The sequence below is a fragment of the Salmo salar genome, chromosome 29, assembly GCF_965601325.2.
Source record: "Salmo salar chromosome 29, fSalSal1, whole genome shotgun sequence".
NCBI lineage: Eukaryota > Metazoa > Chordata > Actinopteri > Salmoniformes > Salmonidae > Salmo > Salmo salar.
The window spans coordinates 15396054-15421800 of record NC_138319.1 but is presented as its reverse complement, the minus strand read 5'-3'; the positions used below and the strand labels follow the sequence as shown (position 1 = coordinate 15421800).

The 25747-nt window shown below is 41.8% G+C and overlaps 1 protein-coding gene across 1 annotated transcript in view; it reads right to left on the bottom strand.

Annotated features, from left to right (window-relative positions):
* tmx3b (thioredoxin related transmembrane protein 3b) overlaps positions 1-25747 on the bottom strand; it is a 54220-nt gene extending 28473 nt beyond the window's left edge. Inside the window, exons 1-9 of the mRNA XM_014180931.3 lie at positions 25653-25747; positions 25307-25358; positions 20022-20061; positions 17038-17161; positions 14702-14747; positions 10325-10405; positions 9570-9669; positions 8859-8936; positions 8349-8415 (exon numbers count right to left, since the gene is read on the bottom strand). Coding sequence (XP_014036406.2) covers positions 8349-8415; positions 8859-8936; positions 9570-9669; positions 10325-10405; positions 14702-14747; positions 17038-17161; positions 20022-20061; positions 25307-25358; positions 25653-25686 — 622 coding nt within the window. The 5' untranslated portion in view covers positions 25687-25747. The remainder of the gene's footprint in view (positions 1-8348; positions 8416-8858; positions 8937-9569; positions 9670-10324; positions 10406-14701; positions 14748-17037; positions 17162-20021; positions 20062-25306; positions 25359-25652) is intronic.

The window sequence follows — 25747 nt, the reverse complement described above, 5'->3', positions numbered from 1 at the left end:
AATGAACGCGTACGAGCCTGCTGCTGCCTACCATCGCTCAGTCAGACTGCTCTATCAAATCATAGACTTAATTATAACATAATAACACACAGAAATATGAGCCTTAGGTCATTAATATGGTCAAATCCGGAAACTATCATCTCGAAAACAAAACGTTTTTCCTGTCAGTGAAATACGGAACCGTTCCGTATTTTATCTAACGGATGGCATCCAAGTCTAAATATTCCTGTTACATTGCACAACCTTCAATGTCATAATTACGTAAAATTCTGGCAAATTAGTTCGCAACGAGCCGGCCCAAACTGTTGCATATACCCTGACTCTGCGTGCAATGAACGCAAAATGACACAATTTCACCTGGTTAATATTGCCTGCTAACCTGGATTTCTTTTAGCTAAATATGCAGGTTTAAAAATATATACTTCTGTGTATTGATTTTAAGAAAGGCATTGATGTTTATGGTTAGGTACCCTCGTGCAACGATTGTGCTTTTTTTCGCAAATGCGCTTTTGTTAAGTCATCCCCCGTTTGGCAAAGTCGGCTGTCTTTGTTAGGAAGAAATAGTCTTCACAGTTCGCAACGAGCCAGGCGGCCCAAACTGCTGCATATACCCTAACTCTGTTTGCAAGAGAAGTGACACATTTTCCCTAGTTAAAAGAAATTCATGTTAGCAGGCAATATTAACTAAATATGCAGGTTTAAAAATATATACTTGTGTATTGATTTTAAGAAAGGCATTGACGTTTATGGTTGGAGCAACATGTACCTAAGCGATTATATGCAACGCAGGACAGGCTAGATAAACTAGTAATATCATCAACCATGTGTAGTTAACTAGTGATTATGATTGATTGATTGTTTTTTATAAAGATAAGTTTAATGCTAGCTAGCAACTTACCTTGGCTTCTTACTGCATTCGCGTAACAGGCAGGCTCCTCGTGGAGTGCAATGTAAAGCAGCTGGTTAGAGCTTTGGACTAGTTAACTGTAAGGTTGCAAGATTGAATCCCCGAGCTGACAAGGTAAAAATCTGTCGTTCTGCCCCTGAACAAGGCAGTTAACCCACCGTTCCTAGGCCGTCATTGGAAATAAGAATGTGTTCTTAACTGACTTGCCTAGTTAAAGGTTAAATTAAAAATGTATTTAAATATGCAGAGGCCATATCTCCGTAAATGCTGCACGGCCAATGCATGGAGCGCCTGATCTCACCTGCTTCTCTCCGTCCTCTTCACGCGGGTCTATTCCTCCGTCAGTTTTTTGGGGAAATAATTTAGCCGTGATGGCAAGCGGGGATGCAGACCCAGATCAGTCTTCTGTTGTTAGATTTGTACATTTGTTACATTGGAGCAGTGCGCAAAGCAAACAATGTTAATACATTGTAGAATTTAATCGCCTGTTATAACCAAGAGCACAGACCAGTCTGAGTAGACTTTGCAAGTTCACTGTCATGCAGCCTCAGAGTGTCAGTGGGAAAATGGAGCACCACTTGGCGACAGGCATACTTGCAGCTTCAGAGCAAAGAAAAAGTATGTCTCTAGCCTAAATTGTAAAAAACATAATAATACCCATATTACCCCAGATGTCTTTTTATATAATTTCACAAACCATAACGCGGGCCGTTTTAAAGTAATCCAGAGTCGCTAAATATTGGTGTGTTAACAATGTTGTTCAGTAATGTTAACTAGCTAGCTAACAACCTGGTAACTTGACAGTAAGTTTCGGCAAATTTGATTGGCACAGGAAGAAAGGAAAAAAGGGTCTGCTTCAAAAGGTAGGATTCATTTAGGGCTAATGTAAGCCTAAACTATCTAGAAAAATCTATTTCTTTCTGATGCTCCTTAAATTCAGTTTGGTGCCTAACGTTTCAAAAGTTGGAAGCAGTGTGTGTTTGTGGGAGAGAGAATGGTGTGTTTATGAGAGTGAGGGAGACAGAGAGAGGAAGAGTGTGTGTGTCTGTGTTAACTGAAGAGTAAAGAAGGTTTCATGCATTGTTTTCCCCTTACTGACACGCAGGTCCTTATGAATGTATATCACAAGAGGTTGGTTGAACCTTAATTGGGGAGGACGGGCTCGTGGTAATGGCTGGAGCGGAATCAGTGGAACGGTATCAAACACATGGTTTCTATGCCTTTGATGCCTTTCCGTTTGCGCCGTTCCAGTCATTACTATGAGCCATCCTCCCTTCACCAGCCTCACTAAATGAATATTCTGGGAAGACCTTTGCAAATATGAGCAAATCAGCCATTCTATGCAGTATTCCATTATACACTGAACAGTATGAAGTCAAATTCAATGTGTTTTAACGTGAACAAGCGTCCGGGGGGGGGGGGGCGACCAGGATGCTAGGCCACTGATTTCTTTCCCACCGTGGTATCACAATACTACTCGGTGTCGTGATACTTGGCCTGGTATCGTATCGTTTGTAAAATGTTGGTAGCAGTGTGCAGTGCATGCTTCCTTGCCATAGAGGGAAATAGGAATCATTACCGAAGTTCTGTCGTCCTTAAGAGCAGGTTATCTATCCAACACATTCATATAAACCCATTCATTCATCGCACCTCACTGACATACTCCCACTGAAACATTTGCAAACTAATCTTGCCTTGATGCAGGGCTTCCAGGCTGTAATACCATAAACCGCACCACATAACTGGCTATATAAGCATAAAACTGCTGAAATGTTCCATGTACAGCCAAGCGAGACATTGTTGATATGATCTCATTAACAGTATGCTATATATGAGCCCAGCTTTAACAAGGGGAAAGGAAAAAAAGATGTCAAAAGGCTAGAGACAGAGAGACAAAGAGAAGAACAAACTAGTAACCCTACTGTCTAGCGTCTATTTCGGTCTTCATTATAACCATGTTCAAGTCTAGCATGCAGCCCATTATCTTTCACTGAACACAGACTTTATGTAACTTTAAAAACTCCATATCTAGGAGTCAAAGCACTTCTCCTGTACAGTATATTCAGGCTGTAACATTATCAAAGTCGAGTAGGACTTTGTCAAACTTCCAAATCGGAGCACTTAGGATGTTAAAAATGGATGATTTTTTGTTTTATTTGTTCATATTATGTGCATTGTTTTTAATATATTTTTATTTTTTTTATAGCTAATCAAATATTGAACACATTTATTTTTACCAACAAGGTTAAGTTAGTTATTTTTATCAACTCCTTTAATCAACTAGCTAATGGTTCGGATTCGAAAACCAGCCCAAATCTTCAAATAGCCTCATCTCATTTTCTTTCAGCCTGGAACAAAGACTCAGAAACGGCAGCAACCCTCATTCACTACACAGAAGGGGTTAACCTGTTGAGGAAAGACCCCGTTCCGCCAGTGGAACCCCGTAGAAATGAAAAGGAACTCAGCTCACTCCCATGGCTGTGCGCGTGACTGAGAAGATGGCATTTTGCCAGACACCTGATACAATCAGCTCTCATTCTCACCCCATTCACAGTAGAAGCCTGAAACAACATTCTGAAGACTGTTGATATCTGGTGGAAGCCTTAGGAAGTGCAATATGACCCCACAGACACTGTATATTGGATAGGCAATCACTTGAAAAACTACAAACCTCAGATTTCCCACTTCCTGGATGGATTTTTTCTCAGGTTTCTGCCTGCCATATGAGTTCTGTGATACTCACAGACATCATTCAAACAGTTTTTGAAACTTCAGAGTGTTGTCTATCCAAATCTACTAATAATATGCATATATTTGCCTCTGGGCCTGAGTAGCAGGCAGTTTACTCTGGGCACGCTTTTCATCTGAACGTGAAAATACTGCCCCCTATCCCAATGAAGTTAACCAAGTCCAAGCACGTGTTTCCAGAACTGGAAAAACATCGACCCAGCCAGCTTGTCAGAGGACATCTTGAACCTGTCTCTTCCAGCTTTTTCATCAGTGAATGAAACTGTGGAGTTTTACAACCAATCCCTGAGCAGTGTGCTTGACGTCCATAAAAATATTGGACATCGCATCCGCTCGCTTAGCTCCCTGGTTTACTTCAGAACTGTGAAAAACGAAATCCACTGGTCGCATCATGGAACGGCATCTCAGAAACTCAGACTTCATCGTCCACAAATGGGCCTTTCAAGAGCACCACAGGGCCTTTTCCAAGGCCATGAAAGAGGCGCGGTCAACGTTCTACTCCAACCTCATCAATAACAATCCTGGAAACTCAAAGCACCGGTTGCCCACCATAAACCATCTTTTGAAAACCCAGTCCCAGATGGAGACAACAGAAGAGCAGTGTAACAGCTTCATTTACTTTAAAAACATTTTTTAAACAAAGGTTAGCAACATCAAATCTTTCATCTCCTGCTCTACTACTCCGTCTCCTCCCGCCCTCGACCCTCCACGAATGCCACCTCAACCCTTCTCCTGTTTCCTTGACCCAGGGAGGTATTAATGAAAACCTACTCCTGTACCTTGGATCCTATTCCAAAAGCCCCGCTCAAACCATGCATCCCTGCACTGATAACCCAGATTGTTAACCACTCCCTCCAATCTGGCAATGTCCCACCTGCATTTAAGACCACTGTCATCAGCGGTCTTCTGAAGAAGCCCACCCTAGACCCAGAAGTGCTAACCAATTACAGGCCAATACCCAACCTCCCCTTTCTCTCCAAGGTGTTGGAAAAAGTGGTGTCTGTACAGCTCCAGGAACAGCTCAACCAGAATAACCTGTTTGAGCAGTTCCAGTCAGGTTTCCAGCCAATACCACAGTACTGAAACAGCCCTACTCAGGGTCACCAACAACCTGCTGATGGCAGCTGATGCAGGCACTCTGCGTCTCCGGATCCTCCTGGACTTGAGCGCAGCGTTTGACGCTTTCGACCACCCCATCCTCCTGGAATGCCTCCGGGACACCATCGGAATATCTGGACCACCAGCTCTAAGTTAGTTCCACTCCTACCACTCAGACAGGATTGTCAAGATTCTTGTTTTTAGAATTTACGGATAGCCACGGTCACACTCAAGACATAATTTACAACAAAGAATGTGTTTAGTGAGTTCGCCAGATCAGAGGACGTAGGGATGAACTGGGATGTTCTCTTGATAAGTGCGTGAATGGGAACATTTTCTTATCCTGCTAAGCATTCAAAAGCATTGGGTGTCAGGGAAAATGTATGAAGTAAAAATTACATTCTTTTCTTTAGGAATGTTGTGGAGTAAAAGTAAAAGTTGTCAAAAAATAGTAAAGTACAGATAACAAAAAAGTTATACTTAAAGTTATTTACACCACTGCCCAGCTGTCAGTAAAAACTGCCCCAAGTCCCTATGATGCATGTGCCGCCTGAACACCTGCCTTGAGGAGATAAAGGCATGGATGAAGCAACTGAACAGCAGCAAAACCGAGGCCTTACTCGTTGGCAACCCCTACCAGGTAACTTGTCAATAACACACCTCCAATCTGGGTGTAAAGCTTGATTCCTCACTGACCTTTGACAACCACATCAAACAACTGTGTAAAGCATAATTCTATCACCTCAAGAACATTGCCAAACTCCATCCCACCAACACTCAGTCTGATGCAGAGAAGCTCAACCATGCCTTTATCTCCTCAAGGCTGGACTATTGCAACGCACTCATCGGGATCCCTGGCAGGAGTCTCCAGAAGCTCCAATACATCTAGAACAACACTGCCAGAATCCTGATGAGAGTGCGGAAACACCATCACATCACCTCCATAGTGGCATCTCTGCACTGGCTCCAAGTCTCATTTCAGATTGAAATCAAAACCCTCATGCTGACTGTCCAGTCTAATTATGGCAATGCCCCTCCTTATCTAAAAAAAACTGCTCTCCCCCCAATAACCCCACCCTCGGGTCAAGTGATAGCCTGCTCCTCCAAGCCCTCAGGACTAAGCTCCGCTCCTTTGGGGACCTTTCTATTATAGCTGTGCTTCTTGGTGTCCTTGTAGCGTCTGCTGTGTTCTTTGTGTCAGTTGCCATGTCTAGTGTCAATTATTACTTTTTTTGATCAGATTATTCTGTAAAATGAAAATAATTATTATTACTTGTATTCCGTGTGAGCGTTCATGCTCCAAAATGGACTGCTAGGTTGTTTGTTCTGTGCAGCAAGCCGATCAGAGCTTGATGGCATTATGTCAAATAGTGTTTACACAAAGTAGGACTGCTGTATTTGGACAACACTAAAACTGCGGAGTGGGAATACTGAAGGGGTGTTCTGTGTAGACCATTTCAAATTCTGGCAATGAGTGTACAAACAGGAATTAACACAAAACACTACACGTGTACAAATAGACACTGGAATTATCACAAAAGCAAGCCAATATACGTGTCCAAGCTAAACCCCACAGCTATTCATAACACAACTAGAAGCTACAGTAAATGGTGACGTACTAGTCTCATATTTGAATGAGCTGATTGCATGTAGTTGTAAATGTCACTATGTTCAATGCAAATTCTGACCGTCTGGCGATGATAGTAACTTGCATATGTGGTGGAGGGGAGATATCGCGTGTACGTCCCAAATGGTACCCTATTCCCTATATAGTGCACTAGTTCTGACCAGAGCCCTATGCACTACATAGATAATAGGGTGCCATTTGGGAAGTAGCCCAACACATGCCGTAAAAATGTGTCATAGAGCACCAGAGAGAATGTGAACATAATTTCAGTGGCTGCTATGCTACATTAGAGGAACTCGCCTGTTAGGCACAGAGCACAGCCCAGAGCAGAGCACTAATGGCAGGACTCCCAAACCAGGGACCATGCTGAGGAGGATTCAGGTAAAATATGCATCACACTGACTAAATACAAGGTATTATTGGAAAGGCTTTTAGGTCATTATACCGACTAGAGCATTTCTCTTAGAAGCACTATGAGATGTGTTAACCAATCAAAATTGGATTTTACCATTCCAATTTTACTTTTGGATTGTGTACTACTGTTGTTCTTGAAGTAACAGCCTTCAAAATCCTTTTCATTGTGCAGAGCCTGTGGTCTTGCAGTAACGCACGCTCTCAGTATCAGAGTAACGGTTCCCAACCGGAGACCGGGATACAATTCTACTGTTCTCCCACTTGCCTGTCTACCCCCTCTGTTTCCAAATGTCTAAAGATGAAGTGTAGATGAATGTAAAATATATATATTTTTTAACTTAAGTAATAAAAATATGTTATCTATCCCAGAACCACTTATGTTTTCCAGTAGAGTGAGATAACCAAGCTGCATGTTCAGAAAAAAGCCAATCATCTGTCATATCTTGTTGCTCCGGCTCTGATTTCCCTAGCTTATCTCTGGCAGTAACCATGGCGATGCAAGCCATACAGAACATCCTCGTTATCAGGGTCCTAGAGGACTCGCTGGAGTGTGGTATTTTCGTGGTGACCGTCCGCTGTGAAGACCGCCTCCTGCTGGACTTCTGGTGGCGGAAGCCCCCATTTTGGAACAGCCAGGTGGAACAGACAGACATCCAGTGCCAGGCTGGACCAGAGCCAAACCAGGGGATGGATTTTGTTCTGCGGGCCCTTCACAGAGCACCTAACCTCCCCAACATGCACTACTGGGGCCCCTTTGTTGTCGGCCTGTGCCTGGACGCGCTGCCCTTCCGTTTTCGCCTCCCTCCCGAAGCACTCAGCGGCGGAATACAGGAAGTGATGCAAGAATGTGGCGAGCTGGTGCTCATACGCTGAGGGGGCTCTGAACTGTATTGGTGGCTTTAGCATATCATTCTTTCCGACTGACTTTACTGGGCAGCTCTGAATCAGACATGGCCGAGTCAGACAGTCAGTCAGTTCCAGATGGAAGCCCAGCCCACCCTGGTTCCTCTGGACTGCACTGTGGTCTCCCACCACCCCACGCCCACTCAGTTATATCCACCATCCACCCATTCATCCCTCCCTCCTTCCCTGTTCCTTTGCCTGCTCTGTGTCTGCCCAGAGACAGCCACCACCACGACATCACTGGCCTGACCAGAGACGATAGTGGGAAGAGCCGAACCGCTTTATAACGAAGGAGTCACCACTTCAAAAGGCAGTGTGGTGAAGCCGGATGAAAGATGAAAGAACAGACACTCTGGTTTAAGACTGGGGAAACAAAGCCTGAGCAAACAAGGCTAGTAGAGGGAGAGGAGGAGAGGAGGAGGAGAGGGGGGAACAAAAGAGAAAATGGCACCCTTGCCTTGCCCAAATTAGACTGACCTCCTTTCTAGGGAAAAGCTGGTCCTCAAAGGCCGATATCACACATAGTTACTCCAAGAGAACATTTTATGACAAGCCATAGGCAGTTAAAACAGAAAATGATTTCTATTTGGAAAGCGCAAACAAAATATTTCACCCACCACCCCAGCCCTGTAGCCCCGACCAGATACTTACCATCATAGGTAAAGTAGGCCCCGTCCTTGAAGACTACAACCGATGGAAGCTCTGGCAAAGTCACCGACTGGATGGTGAAAACACATAAAATACATAATTCAAAGTGAATTCCATAAATCATCCCTTACTTTCTTAATTTATGGGCACCTGAACCATACGAGACAGCAGTCCTATTGGCGGCATGCCATCCTAGCAAACTGTGGACCTCATGCCAAATAAACCGGCAAAAGCAGCATGCTCACAGGCTTCACTGTCCCTATGGCATTTACCATATCATACTGCATGGAAAATGTCACTGTAGCACTGCTGGACTTTCACTTGTGAGTGCTGCCTTATAGCTAGCTATATGACTAAAACAATTATCAAAATCACAATAAGTCCCTAATTAGAAAAGTGATGAGAATGAAACTTTCAAATGCGCCGTTGATAAGTTCTCCTCGCTGAAATGTTATGTGGGAAAACAACCTAACTGAAGAGCCAGGGGACATGCCACATTCTCAAGGCCGTTACCTCTGGTAAGACGTCTTCAGACGCAGAGAAGAAGTATGTATACACAATCAGCTCCGCAGCCATGTCGATATACTTCTCCTGCAAACGAGAAATCAACACAAGTTACAAGCTTCTTCTTCTCTGAGAATTGCCCTCTGTGTTAACTTGGTATGGGACATTTATCAAGGTTGTCTAGCACGTTGTATAAATGGGCCTTTCCTCACTCAGAGCGCTTGGCAGCAGCAGTGTGAGCAGAAGCTTTATGATCCAATCAATAAATTCTAGCTAAATGCCGTGACAGCTTTCAGTGGCATTGATTGGATGATAAGATAACATTTCAGACCCAGAGAAGTGATAAACATATGGGGGGAATGCATATCGAATTACTCAGAAAGAACATAAGTTAAATCAGGATGGTAGCTAACAAATACGTCAATGAAGTATGGATCGTCTTACTATATAATGTGTACTTTGTGAGAGCTCCAACCAAGAATTCCTATTTCTTTTTACACCTCTGAAGGGCAAATAACCTACTTGAACTGACTGGAATAAATGTATCGTTAACAAATTCCCATGACCACACTGCGAGAATATGAATCCTACTATGATTTCATGCACTGAATTACTTAACATAAATGTTTGTTGATTTGTATATTTTTCACTCAAAATGTCTGAAGGTATTGGGTCAAAACAACTTCACACTTATTATATTGCTACTTCCAGAGCCCCTACCTTGAGTGGAGACTCCCCGCCGAAGTACACAAAGAGCACGTCATGTCTCTTCATCATATGGTCAAACATCTGTTTGCTTGGAAGTGCTCGGACTGCTGGCCTGAAGAGGACAGAAGACATGCACACAAACAGAAACACTATTGTTTTGGATTATAAGATAAATGTGTTTTCCATTAGTTAAATTGCCTGAAGTTGAGAAAACGTTTTCAAACAAAGTGAAACAGAGAGGAACTAACCTGAACATGTCACATTAGAACACCAATTTATTTATTGCTACGGACTGCCTACTGAACACGGCCATGTTTTTTTCTAGTTGAACTCTAGTTTAACGTGTATGGTTCTGGTGCCATCTAGTGAACATCGCAGAAGCATGCAGTCAGAGGTGAAAACCCAGCCAGGTCTTTGACCCACCATTCCGACTGATCAGTCATCACGGGTCTAGTTTGGATTTTCCCCTGAGAGGAATCTCCTCAGGCTAAACTATTAACTGGCATTTGAAGAGACTTTGAAGGGCTAGGGTGGAAATTCACTGAATTCTACGGGGGGAGATAAGACATTTGTTTGATAGAGTTCCATGTGTAGCCCATACAGCATAATGTCCTGTTTAGGTGACCACAGTATTCAGGGTATGTATAGCCATTTTTGTCCAATCATATTTATTCATATAGACTTACAAAAGTGATTATGTACTCATTTATATCACCCATAAGAGATGTTGAAGCAACAGCGCATATGGTAAGAGACCTATGACTTACCCTGCTACCCTGTTGGCGAATTCTACGATGTCATCCTTTGTCCTTGGCCCCTTGTAATTATAGGCAAGATCACCCTTTAGCCTGAGAAAGGAGAGTGAGTGTGGCGGGGAGAAAGCGATTGAATAACACCAAGAAAAAGACCATGAATTTCCTTCTTTATGCCAGTCCTTTTGTGAGGAGAAATGGACAGAATGGTACATTTGCATGAGAGAAAAACAAGATAAAAGCCTTTCATTTGGCCCTTTAATTGTTACGCTCGATATCTAGTGCTTGTATGTGTGCATTCTGACAACCCACTCTGGGGTTGCTCTTTGTAGTGCTGTGAAAAGGCACGATAACAATGCCAAAGCTAAAAGAGATTACACTTCTCCAGCTAGTGTGAGTCAAATCCAAAACTACTCAAACCAAAAGGCAGGTCCATGGGTCAAAGCGATCCCTTTACCCAGAGGTCAGGGCTGTATGTATCAAGCGTCTCAGAGTAGGAGTGCTGATTTCAGATCAGTTTTGCCTTTAGATCACAACTAATAACATTACATGGACAGGGGTAAACCTGATCCAAGATCAGCACTCCCACTCAGAGATACTTACACTTTCAGCCCCAGAATATCTCTATTTGATCAGCGTTTTGGATAAGCGTCATCCAATTTCCAATAGCAGTACAAGAGAAAACAAGGGCCCTCTTCTCTTTCATTATAGAGTTACATCAACCACAACACTCCTAGGATCAGACCCCAAAAGACCTGACAAATACATCCAGGAGTGTTTGCTAGGGATACGCCAGTACACAAGGCTATTTGGATCTATTCTAATGAACTCCGGGAGAGATGGCGTCTCAGGTCTGTCTCTATATTTCTCTCCGGGGGATACTACCTAGTGTAGTCCCCTGAGAATATTTCATCACTCGCTTGGTTTAATGTGATGATTGCCCCCACTGTGATCATCTAACAGAGTTATCATGTTTTCTCAAACAGAACCTGAGTGTCCTACAGAAGCCTCAAATAAATGAATAAAAGATTATACTGTGTTGTCTGAAGAGGCCACAGCTTCTACTTCCTCAGGGATTTACAGTGTCTTGCAAAAGTGTTCAGACCCCTTGGATGTCTTCACATTTTGTGTTAAAGTGGGATTAAAATGTATTTAATTGTCAACAATCTAACAAAAAAATACGCTGTGTGAATATGGTCGTTGCGCAAATATTCAGCTCCCTGAGTCAATGTTAGAAACACCTTTGGCATCGATTACAGCTGCTAGTCTTCTTGGGAAGGTCTATAAACTGTGCAATATTTGCCCTTCATTTTTTTCTTCAAGCTCTGGCAAGATGTTGGGGATCATGTCTAGACAGCAATTTTCAAGTCTTACCATATATTTTCAAGCAGGTTTAAGTCAAAACTGTAACTTGACCACTCAGGAAAATTCACAGTCTTCCTGGTAAGCAACTCCAGTGTAGATTTGCCTTTGCGATTTAGGTTTTTGTCCTGCTAAAAGGTAAATTCCTCTACCAGTCTGTGGTGTAAAGCAGACTGAAGCAGGTTTTCCTCTCGGATTTTGCCTGTGCTTAGCTCCATCCAGTTTCTTTTTATCCTAAAAAAACTCAATTTAGGTCATTGTGGAGTCACTACAATGTTATGGTAACACTTTAATTGACACCCAGCATCATAACACGGCAAGACATTTCATAACAGCTGACATAACTTGTCATCATACTGTCATGACACATATTTAGACCTGTTGTGACTTATATTGTGTTATTTTATTGCTGGTTTTGACACCTACATAAGTGTGTCAAACCCCACCCCACAAGGTAAAACATTCCAGATTACACCATAGCCTATGTGTCAACAGTATGTTTGTTACACAAAAGTGACCATATTTGAAATTGACCATATTAAATTGTAATTACACACACAATTGGCACACATGCACCTACTCCAATTCTCTGTTGCTGATGAATGAAGGAGCAGATTTCAGGAGCAGAAAAAAAAGACACCCTCTTTTTGACTGATATAAGGGCATGCACGTGATAATCATATAAACCAGATATAGGCCTATGATGGTCATAATGCTTCTTGACAGTGTCATAAAGTGTATTTTCTACAAGTTATTAAAAATATGATGAACAAAACCTGACTATAAATAATTCATTACAACAACAAAAAAACGTTAAGAAACAAACTTTCAAAATGAAAGGAAACTTCTTGGCAGGGAAAAAACTAATTTGAATAAATGTAGGTGTCATAACCAGCCATACAATAATACAATATGTCACAACCGGTGTAAATATATGGGTCATGACTGTTATAACATTATGATAATGATTATGACCGTGTTATGACACTGGGTGTGAAGTAAAGAGTTACCAATGTTATTGATCCATCCTCAGTTGTTTTCTCCAATCAATCACAGCCATTGAACACTGTAGCCATTTTAAAATCACCAATGGCCTCATGGTAACATCCCTGAGTAGCTTCATTCCTGTCCTGCAGCTCAGTTCAGTTCAGTAGGACAACTGTACCTTTCATGTCTCTTGGTGGTTCAATAATCCATAACCTAATTATTAATTTGACCATGCTTAAAAAAAAATTTAAAAAGACATTCAATGTCTGATTTGTTTTTGTTATCCATCTACCAATCACTGCCCTTCTTTATGAGGCTTTCAAAAAGCTCCCTGGTCTTTGTAGTTCTATCTGTGATTAAAATTCAAAACTTGACTGAGGGACAAAAGTTGTCTCAAACTGAGGGATTTCAGTTTGTGACAAAACAAGCAATTACAGCGTAGAGAACATTGTAATCTAAATCACTGTGAAATATCTTCACAATCAAAAATATTACAACTTTACCTGTTGTGTTTATATTTTTGTTCTATATACACAGTGCATTCGGAATGTATTCCCCTTCCCTTTTTCCACATTTTGTTACGTTAAAAGCCTTATTCTAAAATGTATTAAATATTTTCCTCATCAACCTAAACACAATACCCCATAATAACAAAGCGAAAACAGTTTTGCTCAATTATTACAAATAAAAAACAGAAGCACCTTATTTACATAAGTATTCATACCCTTTGCTATGAAACTCAAAATTAAGCTCAGGTGCATCCTGTTTCCATTGATCATCCTTGAGATGTTTCTACAACTTGGAGTCCAACTGTGATAAATTAAATTGATTGGACATGATTTGGAATTGCCCACCCCTGCTATAGAAGGGCCCACAGTTGACAGTGCATGACAGAGCAAAAACCAAGCCATGGAGGTCGAAAGGAATTATCAGTAGACAGGATTGTGTCAAGGCACAGATCTGGGGAAGGGTACCAAAAAATTTCTTCAGCATTGAAGGTCCCCAAGAACACAGTGAACTCCATAATTCTTAAATGGAAGATGTTTTTAACCACCAAGACTCTTCCTAGAGCTGGCCACCCGGCCAAACTGAGCAATCGGGGGACAAGGGTCTTGATCAGGGTGGAAATGGGAGAACCTCCCAGAAGGACAACCATCTCTCCATCAATCAGGCCTTTATGGTAAAGTTGCCAGGCGGAAGCCACTCCTCAGTAAAAAGGCACATGACAGCCCGCTTGGAGTTTGCAAAAAGGCACCTAAAGGACTCTGACCATCTGATGACCATCTGATGAAACCAAGATTGAGCAAAGTACAGAGAGATCCTTGAGTGGCCCAGCCAGAGCCCGGACTTGAACTCGATCGAACATCTCTGGAGAGTCCTGAAAATAGCTGTGCAGTGACGCTCCCCATCCAACCTGACAGAGCTTGAGAGGATCTGCAGGGAAGAATGGGAGAAACTCCCCAAATACAGGTGTGCCAAGCTTGTAGTGTCATACTCAAGAAGACTCGAGGCTGTAGTCACTGCAACAACAAAAAAATCTAAAAACCTATTTTTGCTGTCATTATGGGGTGTGTAGATTGATGAGAAAAAACAAACAATTGAATCCATTTTAGAATAAGGCTGTAACGTAACAAAATGTGGAAAAAGTCAAAGGTCTGAATACCTTCCAAATGCACTGTACACACACATTCTGCTCCACTGCACTCAGTATATTTGACTGGCACCTTGGATTACCTAAATAGATTATCAAATCATCATATCTTAATGATACAATACCTCATTAGGCCATGTACTGCCCTCAAGGTAGGCGGCAACAACACCTTAAATCCCCCATTGGCTAGCCCAGGGGCCTATGGGGAGCTTTATTCCATAGGTCTCATCATCAGGCCTAATGCTGACAAGTCAAGTCACAATGGACAACTCAGTTCAGTAAAGACATGATCATTGTGAAAGAAAATATTGGGTAAAGCATTGCTCGTTATGTAAAATTCTAACAAACGGCAATGGTCAGTGTATATCGTCTTTATATGTGCTCATACTTACAATTTGATTGTGGGGTATCCTCGTACTCCAAATTCTGAGGACATGCCTGAATGGAAAGTGACAATATTTAAACAAAACTGAAGCATGTGTCAATCCATTTCCTCAACTACTTCTTATAAAAATAAAAAAAATAATTAAACCCTAGCTGCATATCCCATATGGAACTACAGAATGGGACAATAAGGAATACAAATTCCATTAGAACTACAGTAACCATAATCCGCAGTTACTTGTCTTGGACTACATTTTAAAGACCATCTCTGTCCTCAGAATGCACTTTCCCTAATACCTGAAAGCTGTCGTCACCTGTCGATTAGATTTTAGTAGCCTCTTAGTTAGCCTAATCTTGGACGGCGAGTAAAGTCAGCGACAGACAGTCATGTAATCTGTCCGTGGAATTTTAATCTGGTTTATGAGTGATTAGCCAGAGTGAGAGGCTAGGGGTCAACAACATGAGAGAAAAAGATTAAGAGATCCTAAGTAATGAAGTCAGACTTAGGTCTTGGCAATAGGAATAGTGCATCTTTAACAGCCAGGTGAAACCGATAGCAGAATGGCAGTTTCAAGGAAGGCACAGTAAGACATAGGGGAAGCTGTTAACTTCTCTTGTGCATCCAAAATTGCACCCTATAGAGAGGACTACTTTTGACCAGAGCCCTAAAGGCCCTAGCAGTGCATTATACACGGAATAGGGTGCCATTTGGGACTCTGTATGCTCAATTAGATGGAAGATATTTACACTACAAGGCCAAAGGTATGTGGACAACTGCTCGTCGAACATCTCATTCCAAAATCATGGACATTAATATGGAGTTGGTCTGCCCTTTGCTGCTATAACAGTCTCTACTCTTCTGGGAAGACTTTCCACTAGATGTTGGAACATTGCTGCGGGAGGGAACTTTCTTCCATTCAGCCACAAGAGCATTATTGAGGTCGGGCACTGATGTTGGGCGATTAGGCCTGGCTCGCAGTCAGCGTTCCATCCCAAAGATCTTCAGTGGCGTTGAGGTCAGGGCTCTGTGCAAGCCAGTCAAGTTCTTCCAAACCAATCACGACAAACCATTCTATATGGACCTCGCTTTGTGCACAGGGGCATTGTCAGGCTGAAACAGGTAAGGGCCTTCCCCAAACTTTTGCCACAAAGTTGGAAGCACAGAATCATCTAGAATGTCACTGTATGTTGTAGCGTTAAGATTTCCCTTCACTGGAACTAAGGGGCCTAGCCCGATCCATGAAAAACAGCCCCGGACCATTATTCCTCCTCCACCAGAATGTACAGTTGGCACTATGCATTCGGGCAGGTAGCGTTCTCCTGGCATCCCAGATTAGTCTGTTGGACAGCCAGATGGTGAAGCGTGATTCACCACTCCAGAGAACGCGTTTCCACTACTCAAATCAAAGTTTGTCACGTGCGCCGAATACAACCTTAGAGTGAAATACTTACAAGCCCTAACCAACAATGCAATTTTGGTTAGGGCTTCTGTGGCCTACCACAGCGGCTGAACCGTTGTTGCTCCTAGATGTTTCCACTTCACAATAACAGCACTTACAATTGACCGTGGCAGCTCTAGCGGACTTTTTGGAAAGGTGGCATCCTATGACGGTTCCCACGTTGAAAGTCACTGAGCTCTTCACTACGGCCCATTCTACTGCCAATGTTAGCGTATGGAGATTGCATGGCTGTGTGCTCGATCTTATACACCCGTCAGCAACGGGTTTGGCTGAAATAGCAGAACACACTAATTTGAAGGGGTGTCCACATACTTTTGGCCATGTGTATTTGGTATGCAGACAAAACAAATAATAATCACAGCCAGCCCAGACCAAAAAACCCAAGTATTGGCATCAGCTGATGTTGCACAAATTAGATTCATTACTCTACCTTAATATGGCGGCCTATTCAGTCAAACAGGTTCTGCACACACATTCTCTGACGGCTGCCACACGCAAACTATGCACTGGGGTTCTGGTGACATGCTATTGCTGTAACGTGTTACTCATCATGCATGTCTGCTTTCCCACCCCACGCCAGCCTCCACCTGTTATGGCTCTGCTTTTGTTTTGGTCAGGGGGATTTGTACAGCGTACCTTGCGTAATTTTTATCTAATAAATGTTTAAAACGAATACTTGGCGTTTCCTGTCTGAACTACAGATAGCTGTGGTGTCAACCCGATAGACTGCATGTTAAACCATATATGCGTACTGTTATTTTTGTCTAAGACTTAAAGCTGTTCAAATGTACTTACATTGACAAAATAATGTAGGTAGTCAAGACTACAGGCAACCAGGAATATGTAGAGAAGCCATTGACATGGTCACTGCAACAGAGACTCACCAGAGTATGCAGTGCCGTCCATCTTGCCCACTCGCACAGGCGATCCTGAGCTTTTCAACTCGACGCCGACGTCATACCAAACGGGCTCCAGTTTTTTACAGTAGCCACACCACGGTGCATAAAACTGCAAAGGCCCAACAACACTGTCAGTCACTGTAAAAACAATGAAATAGGCCTAGCTCTAAAACTATGAACACAAATACACACACTGTTCAGAAATAACACGCATGACGGCAACACACTCAGGGACATCAACTGGGTATTGCAGTCGCCATATCCTAGCTCAACCACAACAATTTAAAATAGGCTACTAAAATCATTCCAAATCCAATTAAAAGACAAATGCAGTTTAGCGGTATTAGCGGGCTGACTTTAGGACCACGAGGACACCGTCGGAGCAGGCAGATGAACAGTGAGACTTCTCTCAAAACAGTGCAGAGGTGGAAGATGGCTGTAGACAGCTAGGACGCTAGGTAGGCTTAACTGCAGTTTGACTTGATATAAAACAAAAAACTTGTTTTTAATCTCAATGCAGAGCTAGTGAGTAGCAAGTTAAACACATGTCAATACAGCAGTTGAGGTGAATGAAGCTACAGCAGCCAAGGTAGTAAATAAAGTCCCTCCAAGATTTCGCAGGGATTTTGTGTGATATTTGCAGGCAAAAATGCTTAATTTTACTTTGCCAATTCTGACATTTTGCATGGCAATAGGCAATGATTTTGTCCAATTTGTCGCAAAAATGAGCTGACAAAGAACCATATGTGGTAAATGTGTGGAGAATGGTTGAAATTGTGAGCCCTCTTTTGGCACTGCCGTGATGGGTCAGTTCTATGCAATAATATTGCAACGATTTGACTGTTTTATCCAGAGATATTGCAGTGATTGGACAAATTTACATAATATGCAGGGAACTTTCGATTTTGCAAAAAAATATTTATATTAGATTGCAGAATCCTGGAGGGACTGACAAAGCCTGGAGTCAATTTTGCTGTTGGCAATTCCACGGTAACAATGTGACGCAGAGACTCCCTTCAAAAAATGTATGCCATAAAAAAAAACATTGATGGCTAAGTTGAACAAACCATACACCTACAGTGTATGCAGAAGTCTACTTTTAACAATTCCCACTGACATGTTTACTAAAACACATGTACCTGAGGAACAGAGCAGATGCAAAGTTGAACAGAAGAAAATCTCCCTCAGATTTTCATATGACCACGTAAATATCTACTCCGATTTAAAATTCAAACATGTCTGCAGAAAGAAAGCGGTATCAGCTAGGATGACACCTTCAGTTTGAAAAAATATATATTTTGGTTATTGAACTAGAGTAACACTCAGTAACATAACAGAATGATGGTAACAATGACATCATGGGATCTGTACTATACAGTCATTGTCTTTAAGGTGATGTATCCTGAAAAGGTACACAAAGCTAGAAAAAAAATGATATCACTCATTTGCATATTATTCTACACACTGGCTATTATTCTAATGAGCTCAGCTCCCAAACAAGATCAAATTTGTTTGGTCCAGACCAAATCTGTACCAATCATAAACTTCTATGTTCCACAAGTTTTGACACCACAGTAAAGTTCAGTACAATACAGTTCTGTAAAAAAAAGTAGAGTATAGTTCAGTATATTGCATTATACTGCACTCTTCCCATGTGTTCTCTACTGTACTGAACTCTACTGTACCTGTGGTTTGTGACTACTATGATTTCCCAATTCAATTGCAGTCATTTCATTAGTTTTTGGTCACTGGTACCAATTTGGTAACAGAGTGACGCGTGTTAATCATTTAATAATTCATAAACAAAATAGTTATCAGTAAAAACCCTAACTCATTTGAAAGTCTATCTTTACTTGTTACTTCTTTCATAATCCTCCCTCCTCATCAGGGAGAGAAATCAGAAAATATTTTAAAGATATGTGGGTTTGTGGTAACAGAAACATTAGGTAATATTTTTTAAACTTACAGAAGGCAAATTATTTCTGCTAAATTAAATATACATTTTGATATTAGTTGGCAGGGGCCTTTACTTCAACATTGTGTTTTGATGCATTTCTAATACCTTTTAAGACTTTTCTACATGTTTTTTTTAAGACTCCTTTTTCATCAATGGGAGACCAGAAATCAAAGCCTCTGCTTATTCCAAATTTTTAGGATGGAAAAATGGTTGAAAAACATATCTATGCCTTAATTCCCCCAAAATATAGACTTAGCTTTCATTTGACACCACATTATATATGCTCCTGTAAACTTAACATGTTGGCACTCATGGGACCTGTTCTCCAAATAGCATTTTAGAGGTTTTTTTAACTGTGTAGAAATGCAGTAGGCCTTAAAGAGCTTCAACCCCACCCTGTCACTTTGCTATACGCTGGGTTTACTTGAAATGACAACCCTGAGCACACCACCAGCCCAAAAAGTTGAATTACAACATTTCAATAAAAATCTCCCATCTTTGTGGCAATGCTGTACTTGGTATTGGGATTGGCATTTCCACCTAAGCATTTTTTTGCCTGACAGTCAATGCACAGCCCTGTTCTGTGTACCAGTCTACAAGACTGTGTTTCCGGCTGTGTCTGTACCTGCCTATAGTGATCCACATCAGCGTATATAGTACGACTGCTGTCACTCCATTTCTCCTCAAGCGGTCAGACTGGTCTGGACAGGGAGTGCCAGCTTTGGGTGCCAGCTGGATTTGCTCAGGCCCCAGACATGAACCCTGGGCTCTGGCATAAACCCCCTCAGAGCCCCCAAGCCAGGCGCGCCGCCCGCCATGCATGACTTCTCATTGACTAAAACACACACAGTAGACACACCTCCCCCCTTCCCTCCCCCACTGCCACTTCCGTAAGGGATGAGCTGGACACTGGTGTCGGGACGAGGGTCTAAAGCAGTGCTGAATGGGCTCATTCAGCCTCGTCACGTCAGTATGATTGCAGTGTGTGCGATGCAAAGCAAACAAGACTCACGTCCACCAGCCAGACATCATCTACTCTGGTGTCTTTAAATCTGAGGAAGAAAATAAATAAAATAAATCAGAATTCATAACATTTTGGCTTTATATTTTAACCAGTACCAAAGCTATTAAAAGTGACTTATTCGAACCATGAAACTTCACAATAACCGGTATGAAACTTTGAAAATCACGCCATGTCGGAAACTCGGGGCCTCGGAGTTAAAATAAGCAAAAATGATTTGCGTTTAGTTTCCTATTGGTTGATTCTGATATTTCCCAAGTGGGAAACGTATCTTTCTACAACGAGTAAGCAAGTCAGACATGTTAGTTTCCAATATGATGTGAACGAGGCATTATAGACACAACTAAAATGAACAAGACATACACTGCGTGCACAATTATTAGGCAAGTGAGTATTCTGATCTTATCATTGTTTCTATTCACATTTTCGAACTCCAAACCATATAAACTTGAATGCTTATTGGATTTAATCATTTTCAGGTGATATGCATTTGTGTAATGAGGGAGGGTGTGGCGAAAGTGAATAACACCTTATATCAAGGTGTGCATAATTATTAGGCAGCCTCATTACCTCAGGTAAAATGGGCCAAAAAAATCTATTTAACTGACACTGACAAGGCAAAAATGTAAAATGCCTTTCAGACGGATGTGACACTCTTTAAATAGCTAAACTATTGAGGTGTGACCACCGGACATTCAAACGTTTTGTTGCGAATAGTCAACTGGGGGCGCAAAAAACGCATGGGGAAGAAGAGGCGCAAATTAACTGCAAAAGACTTGAGAAGAATTAAACATCAAACTACCAGGAACCCATTATCCTCCAGTGCCACCGTATTCCAGAACTGCAACCTACCTGGAGTGTTCAGAAGTACAAGGTGTCAAGTGCTCAGAGACATGGCCAAGAAGACTGAAACAAGCCCATTCCTGAATAAGATTCACAAGTTGAAGCGTCAAGATTGGGAAAAGAAATACCTGAAGACAGATTTTTCAAAGGTTTTATGGACAGATGAAATGAAAGTGACTCTTGATGGTCCAAATGGATGGGCCCGTAGCTGGATCAGTAATGGACACAGGGAACCACTTTGAGTCAGGTGCCAGCAAGGTGAAGGATGGGTACTGGTATGGGCTGCTATCATTGAGGACGAGGTAGTTGGACCTTTTCGGGTTGAAGATGGACTGAAACTCAACTCCCAAACCTACTGCCAGTTTCTGGAAGATTCTTTCGTCAAACAGTGGTGGTACAGGAAGAAGTCCTCAGCATTCTAGAAGGCCATGATCTTTATGCAGGACAATGCTCCATCACATGCATCCAAGTACTCCACTGCTTGGCTAGCCAGCAAGGGCCTCAAAGATGCCTGAATAATGACCTGGCCCCCTTCCTCACCTGACTTAAATCCTATTGAGAACTTGTGGGCCCTTCTCAAACGTGAGATTTACAGTGATGGAAGACAATACACCTTTTTGAATTTGGGAATTTGAGAGGCTGTGGTTGCTGCTTCAGCGAAAATTGATCGTGAACAGATCAAGAAACTGACAGACTCCATGGATGGATGGAAGGCTCATGGCAGTTATTGAAAATAAGGGTGGCTATATTGGTCACTGAATATTTTTGAAAGCCCAAACATTTTATATAATTGTCATTTTGTGTTACTTATCTGTTACATTTACTCTAAAAATTGAGAATAAACAAGTGAGTTGAGAGAAATTATTTTTGTAATTTAGTTGCCTAATAATTCTGCACACTTATATTTCCCTGAGAAAGACAAAAAAAACTCACTTTTCCTTTGTTAAACATTCAGGTTTGAGGTTCAATAACATTTTGGATTGACAGAGCATTGTGTTTGTTCAACAATAAAATGAATCCCGAGGAATACAATTTGCCTAATAATTGTGCACGCAGTGTACTGCAACAAGGATGTAATGAGCAGGCCCTTGATTTCCAATTCAACCCCTGCAAGTTATTTTCCCACCGTAGTTACTGGCTTTCTGTGGCTTTACACTACTACTCAATTCCTAATTTTATGATTGGATCCCCCCGCCGCCAAATATGCTTTGGGCTTGTAAGAACAGAGCAAAAGCTCCGCTATTTCACTCGCTCCTCTTAACAAACCCTTCATTTTGTGAGCTGACTTATAACAAATGAAGACTGTTACATTTAACATGGTAAATTCATAAGCATGAATAAAAATTATATAGAAAAATAAAACATTTTATGTTTAAGTTTCTATTGCAAAGTGACAAGATTTTCTCAAAATGAGTGATAATTGGTAACGGTTGTATTGGGCTCAATTTTGTGAGTTCAAACTACTTTGGTAGTATTATAAACTTGAAATAACTGGTTTCTAGTAGGCTACAGAATTAGAGAAGGTCTGTTTCTCTGAACCTCTGGCAGTAGACAAGCCTGTTTCTCTCCCCAGTCAGAGGCAGCATGCCTGTCTCACATACTATGACCAGCAGCAGCAACCTAGAAAACAATTTTGAAGGCCAAAATTCAGGGAGGAAAGCATTCATCATGTTTATGCAACCTAATAGTCACCCTATGAGTACTTCCAGAAACAACTTTATATTTTTAATAAGGATACATGTGACATTGCACAGCAGTAAGCTGGTTTATTTGTCATTTTCTCTTCTTGATTTCAATATGGAAGGGAAACCAGTTACTGGTGTTTGTATGTACGGTTTCTTGATGACTAAAAAGTATTCTTATAACATAATTTTGTGGGGAGGTTAAGGGGGCATATGACGTTCCCAATGAGGAAACGGGGCCATGACAGAAAACGTTTAAGAAGCACTGATCTAGTCAATAATTAGCACAAAAACAGATGGGCAACCCCATGCTTCAGTCTATTTATTTATTTATAGCCACTATAATGCATCAGTTGGGCTACAGGTGATAATGCTTATTGCTTAATAACACACCATCCTGATGATATCGACCAAAATGTTGTTAGGCTCAATTTTGGATTGTAAAATTATATTTCAGTGGTGTCACCATCATATTATTTAATTCATTTTGGAGTAGAAAAAAGACAAGGGCTGCATTCAGTACAAAAAAAAAAGGCAACGTTGTTCTGAACAACCAGTTAAAAAAAAAAAAAAAAAACAGGCAGGGGTTGTGGGTTCAAAATTCACCACTGGCCTTCAAATATGTCACTCACTGTTTCAAGCCACACCCACCAAACAACACCATCCGTTAAACAATGTAGCAAACGTTCAATCGAACTGAACGCACCCCAGAACTGACTTTCTCACAGTCCTTCTACCAAAAAAAATTGCCAAGCGTGGTTACTTTCTGAACTAATTTGTTATTAAATATTTCACATGTATTTAACCAGGTAGGCTAGTTGAGAACAAGCTCTCATTTACAACTGCGACCTAGCCAAGATAAAGCAAAGCGACACAAAACAACACATGGAATAAACAAACATACAGTCAATAATACAATAGAAAAAAAGTATATATACAGTGTGTGCAAATGAGGTAGGATAAGGGAGGTAAGGCAATAAATAGGCCATAGTGGCAAAATAATTACAATATAGCAATTAAACACTGGAGTGATGGATGTGGAGAAGATGAGTGTGCAAGAAGAGATACTGGGGTGCAAAGGAGCAAAATAAATAACAGTATGGGGATGAGGTAGTTGGATGGGCTATTTACAGATGGGCTATCTACAGGTGCAGTGATCTGTGAGCTGCTCTGACAGCTGGTGCTTAAAGCTAGTGAGGGAGACATGAGTCTCCAGCTTCAGCGATTTTTGCAGTTCGTTCCAATCATTCGCAGCAGAGAACTGGAAGGAAAGGCGGCCAAAGCAGGAATTGGCTTTGGGGGTGACCAGTGAAATATACCTGCTGGAGCGCGTGCTACGGGTGGGTGCTGCTATGGTGACCAGTGAGCTAAGATAAGGCAGGGCTTTACCTAGCAGAGACTGGTAGATGACCTGGAGCCAGTAGGTTTGGTGACGAATATGAAGCGAGGGCCAGCCAACGAGAGAATACAGGTCGCAGTGGTGGGTAGTACATGGGGCTTTGGTTACAAAACAGATGGCACTGTGATAGACTGCATCCAATTTGCTGAGTAGTGTTGGAGGCTTTTTGTAAATACATCGCCGAAGTCAAGGATCGGTAGGATAGTCAGTTTTACAAGGGTATGTTTGGCAGCATGAGTGAAGGATGCTTTGTTGCGAAATAGGAAGCCAATTCTAGATGTAACTTTGGATTGGAGATGCTTAATGTGATTCTGGAAGGAGAGTTTACAGTCTAACCAGACACCTAGGTATTTGTAGTTGTCCACATATTCTAAGTCAGAACCGTCCAGACTAGTGATGCTGGATGGGCGGGCAGGTGCAGGCAGCGATCGGTTGAAGAGCATGCATTTAGTTTTACATGCATTTAAGAGCAGTTGGAGGCCACGGAAGGAGAGTTGTATGGCATTGAAGCTCGTCTGGAGGTTAGTTAACAGTGTCCAAAGAAGGGCCAGAAGTATACAGAATGGTGTCGTCTGCGTAGAGGTGGATCAGTGAATCACCAGCAGCAAGAGCGACATCATTGATGTATACAGAGAAAAGAGTCAGCCCGAGGATTGAACCCTGTGGCAACCCCATAGAGCTGCCAGAGGCCCGGACAACAGGCTCTCCGATTTGACACACTGAACTCTGTCTGAGAAGTAGTTGGTGAACCAGGTGAAGCAGTCATTTGAGAAACCAAGGGTGTTGAGTCTGCTGATAAGAATGTGGTGATTGACAGTCGAAAGCCTTGGCCGGGTCGATGAATACGGCTGCACAGTTTTGTCTCTTATCGATGGCGGTTATATCGTTTAGGACCTTGAGCATGGCTGAGGTGCACCCATGACCAGCTCGGAAACCAGATTGCATAATAAAGTTAGACCAACAGTTTAAAGTAATACCAAAATGATTGGTATTTCAGTTGTGGTTGGGATATATTGACCAAATTATCAGAAGTTTGGGATGTATTTCCCCCCCAACCACCCCAATATAACAACACAAAAGTTACGCCCTTGGTGATGGGTACACTGAGTCAAACTTAGAAGTCTAGAATTTTGTTTACAAACAATATTAACATACGTTTCTGTGTACAGGGAGAGTGACTGGTTTGAGATTGGAATAGCTTATGTTATCTTACCATAAAATTGTTATTCATTGGGTCTATTACATTAACCAAAATGGTCGTCAGGTGACAACATTCGCATACATACTAGGGATTGACGTTAAACAAAAGACAGGAAGATTCCACAAGCGAAATAGATTAGAGCATCACTTACGTGTCATCGAGTTCTTCGACAATTGCAAGCACCGTTGAACATAGAAAAAGCACTACAATATAAAAACAAAATGAACAGTTAATGTGAAAATCATCACGTTAACATTTAAGCAACAGTTATACGAATGCTTCTGCAATTTGAGATATGCTGCTATCGTTACCTACGGCTTTCAACCTCATGATGCATCAGCTAGAATAGCTCGCGCCCTTAGCTAGCTACGTTACTGTCCGTGCATTTTGCACCACAATTCCACCCAAGCGAGAAAAAAAATAGACAAGTTATCAAGGTAATGCAACGAATAACGCATTCGTTAACAGAAACAGAAACGGTTAGAAAGTGTAAGTACCTGCACAAACCAAGGTGGCTTTCACTTTTGCCATTGCTCCGAAAGGAAACACCAAGCAGGAAATAAATACAAGCAGTATTTTCAGTCTGTCTGAG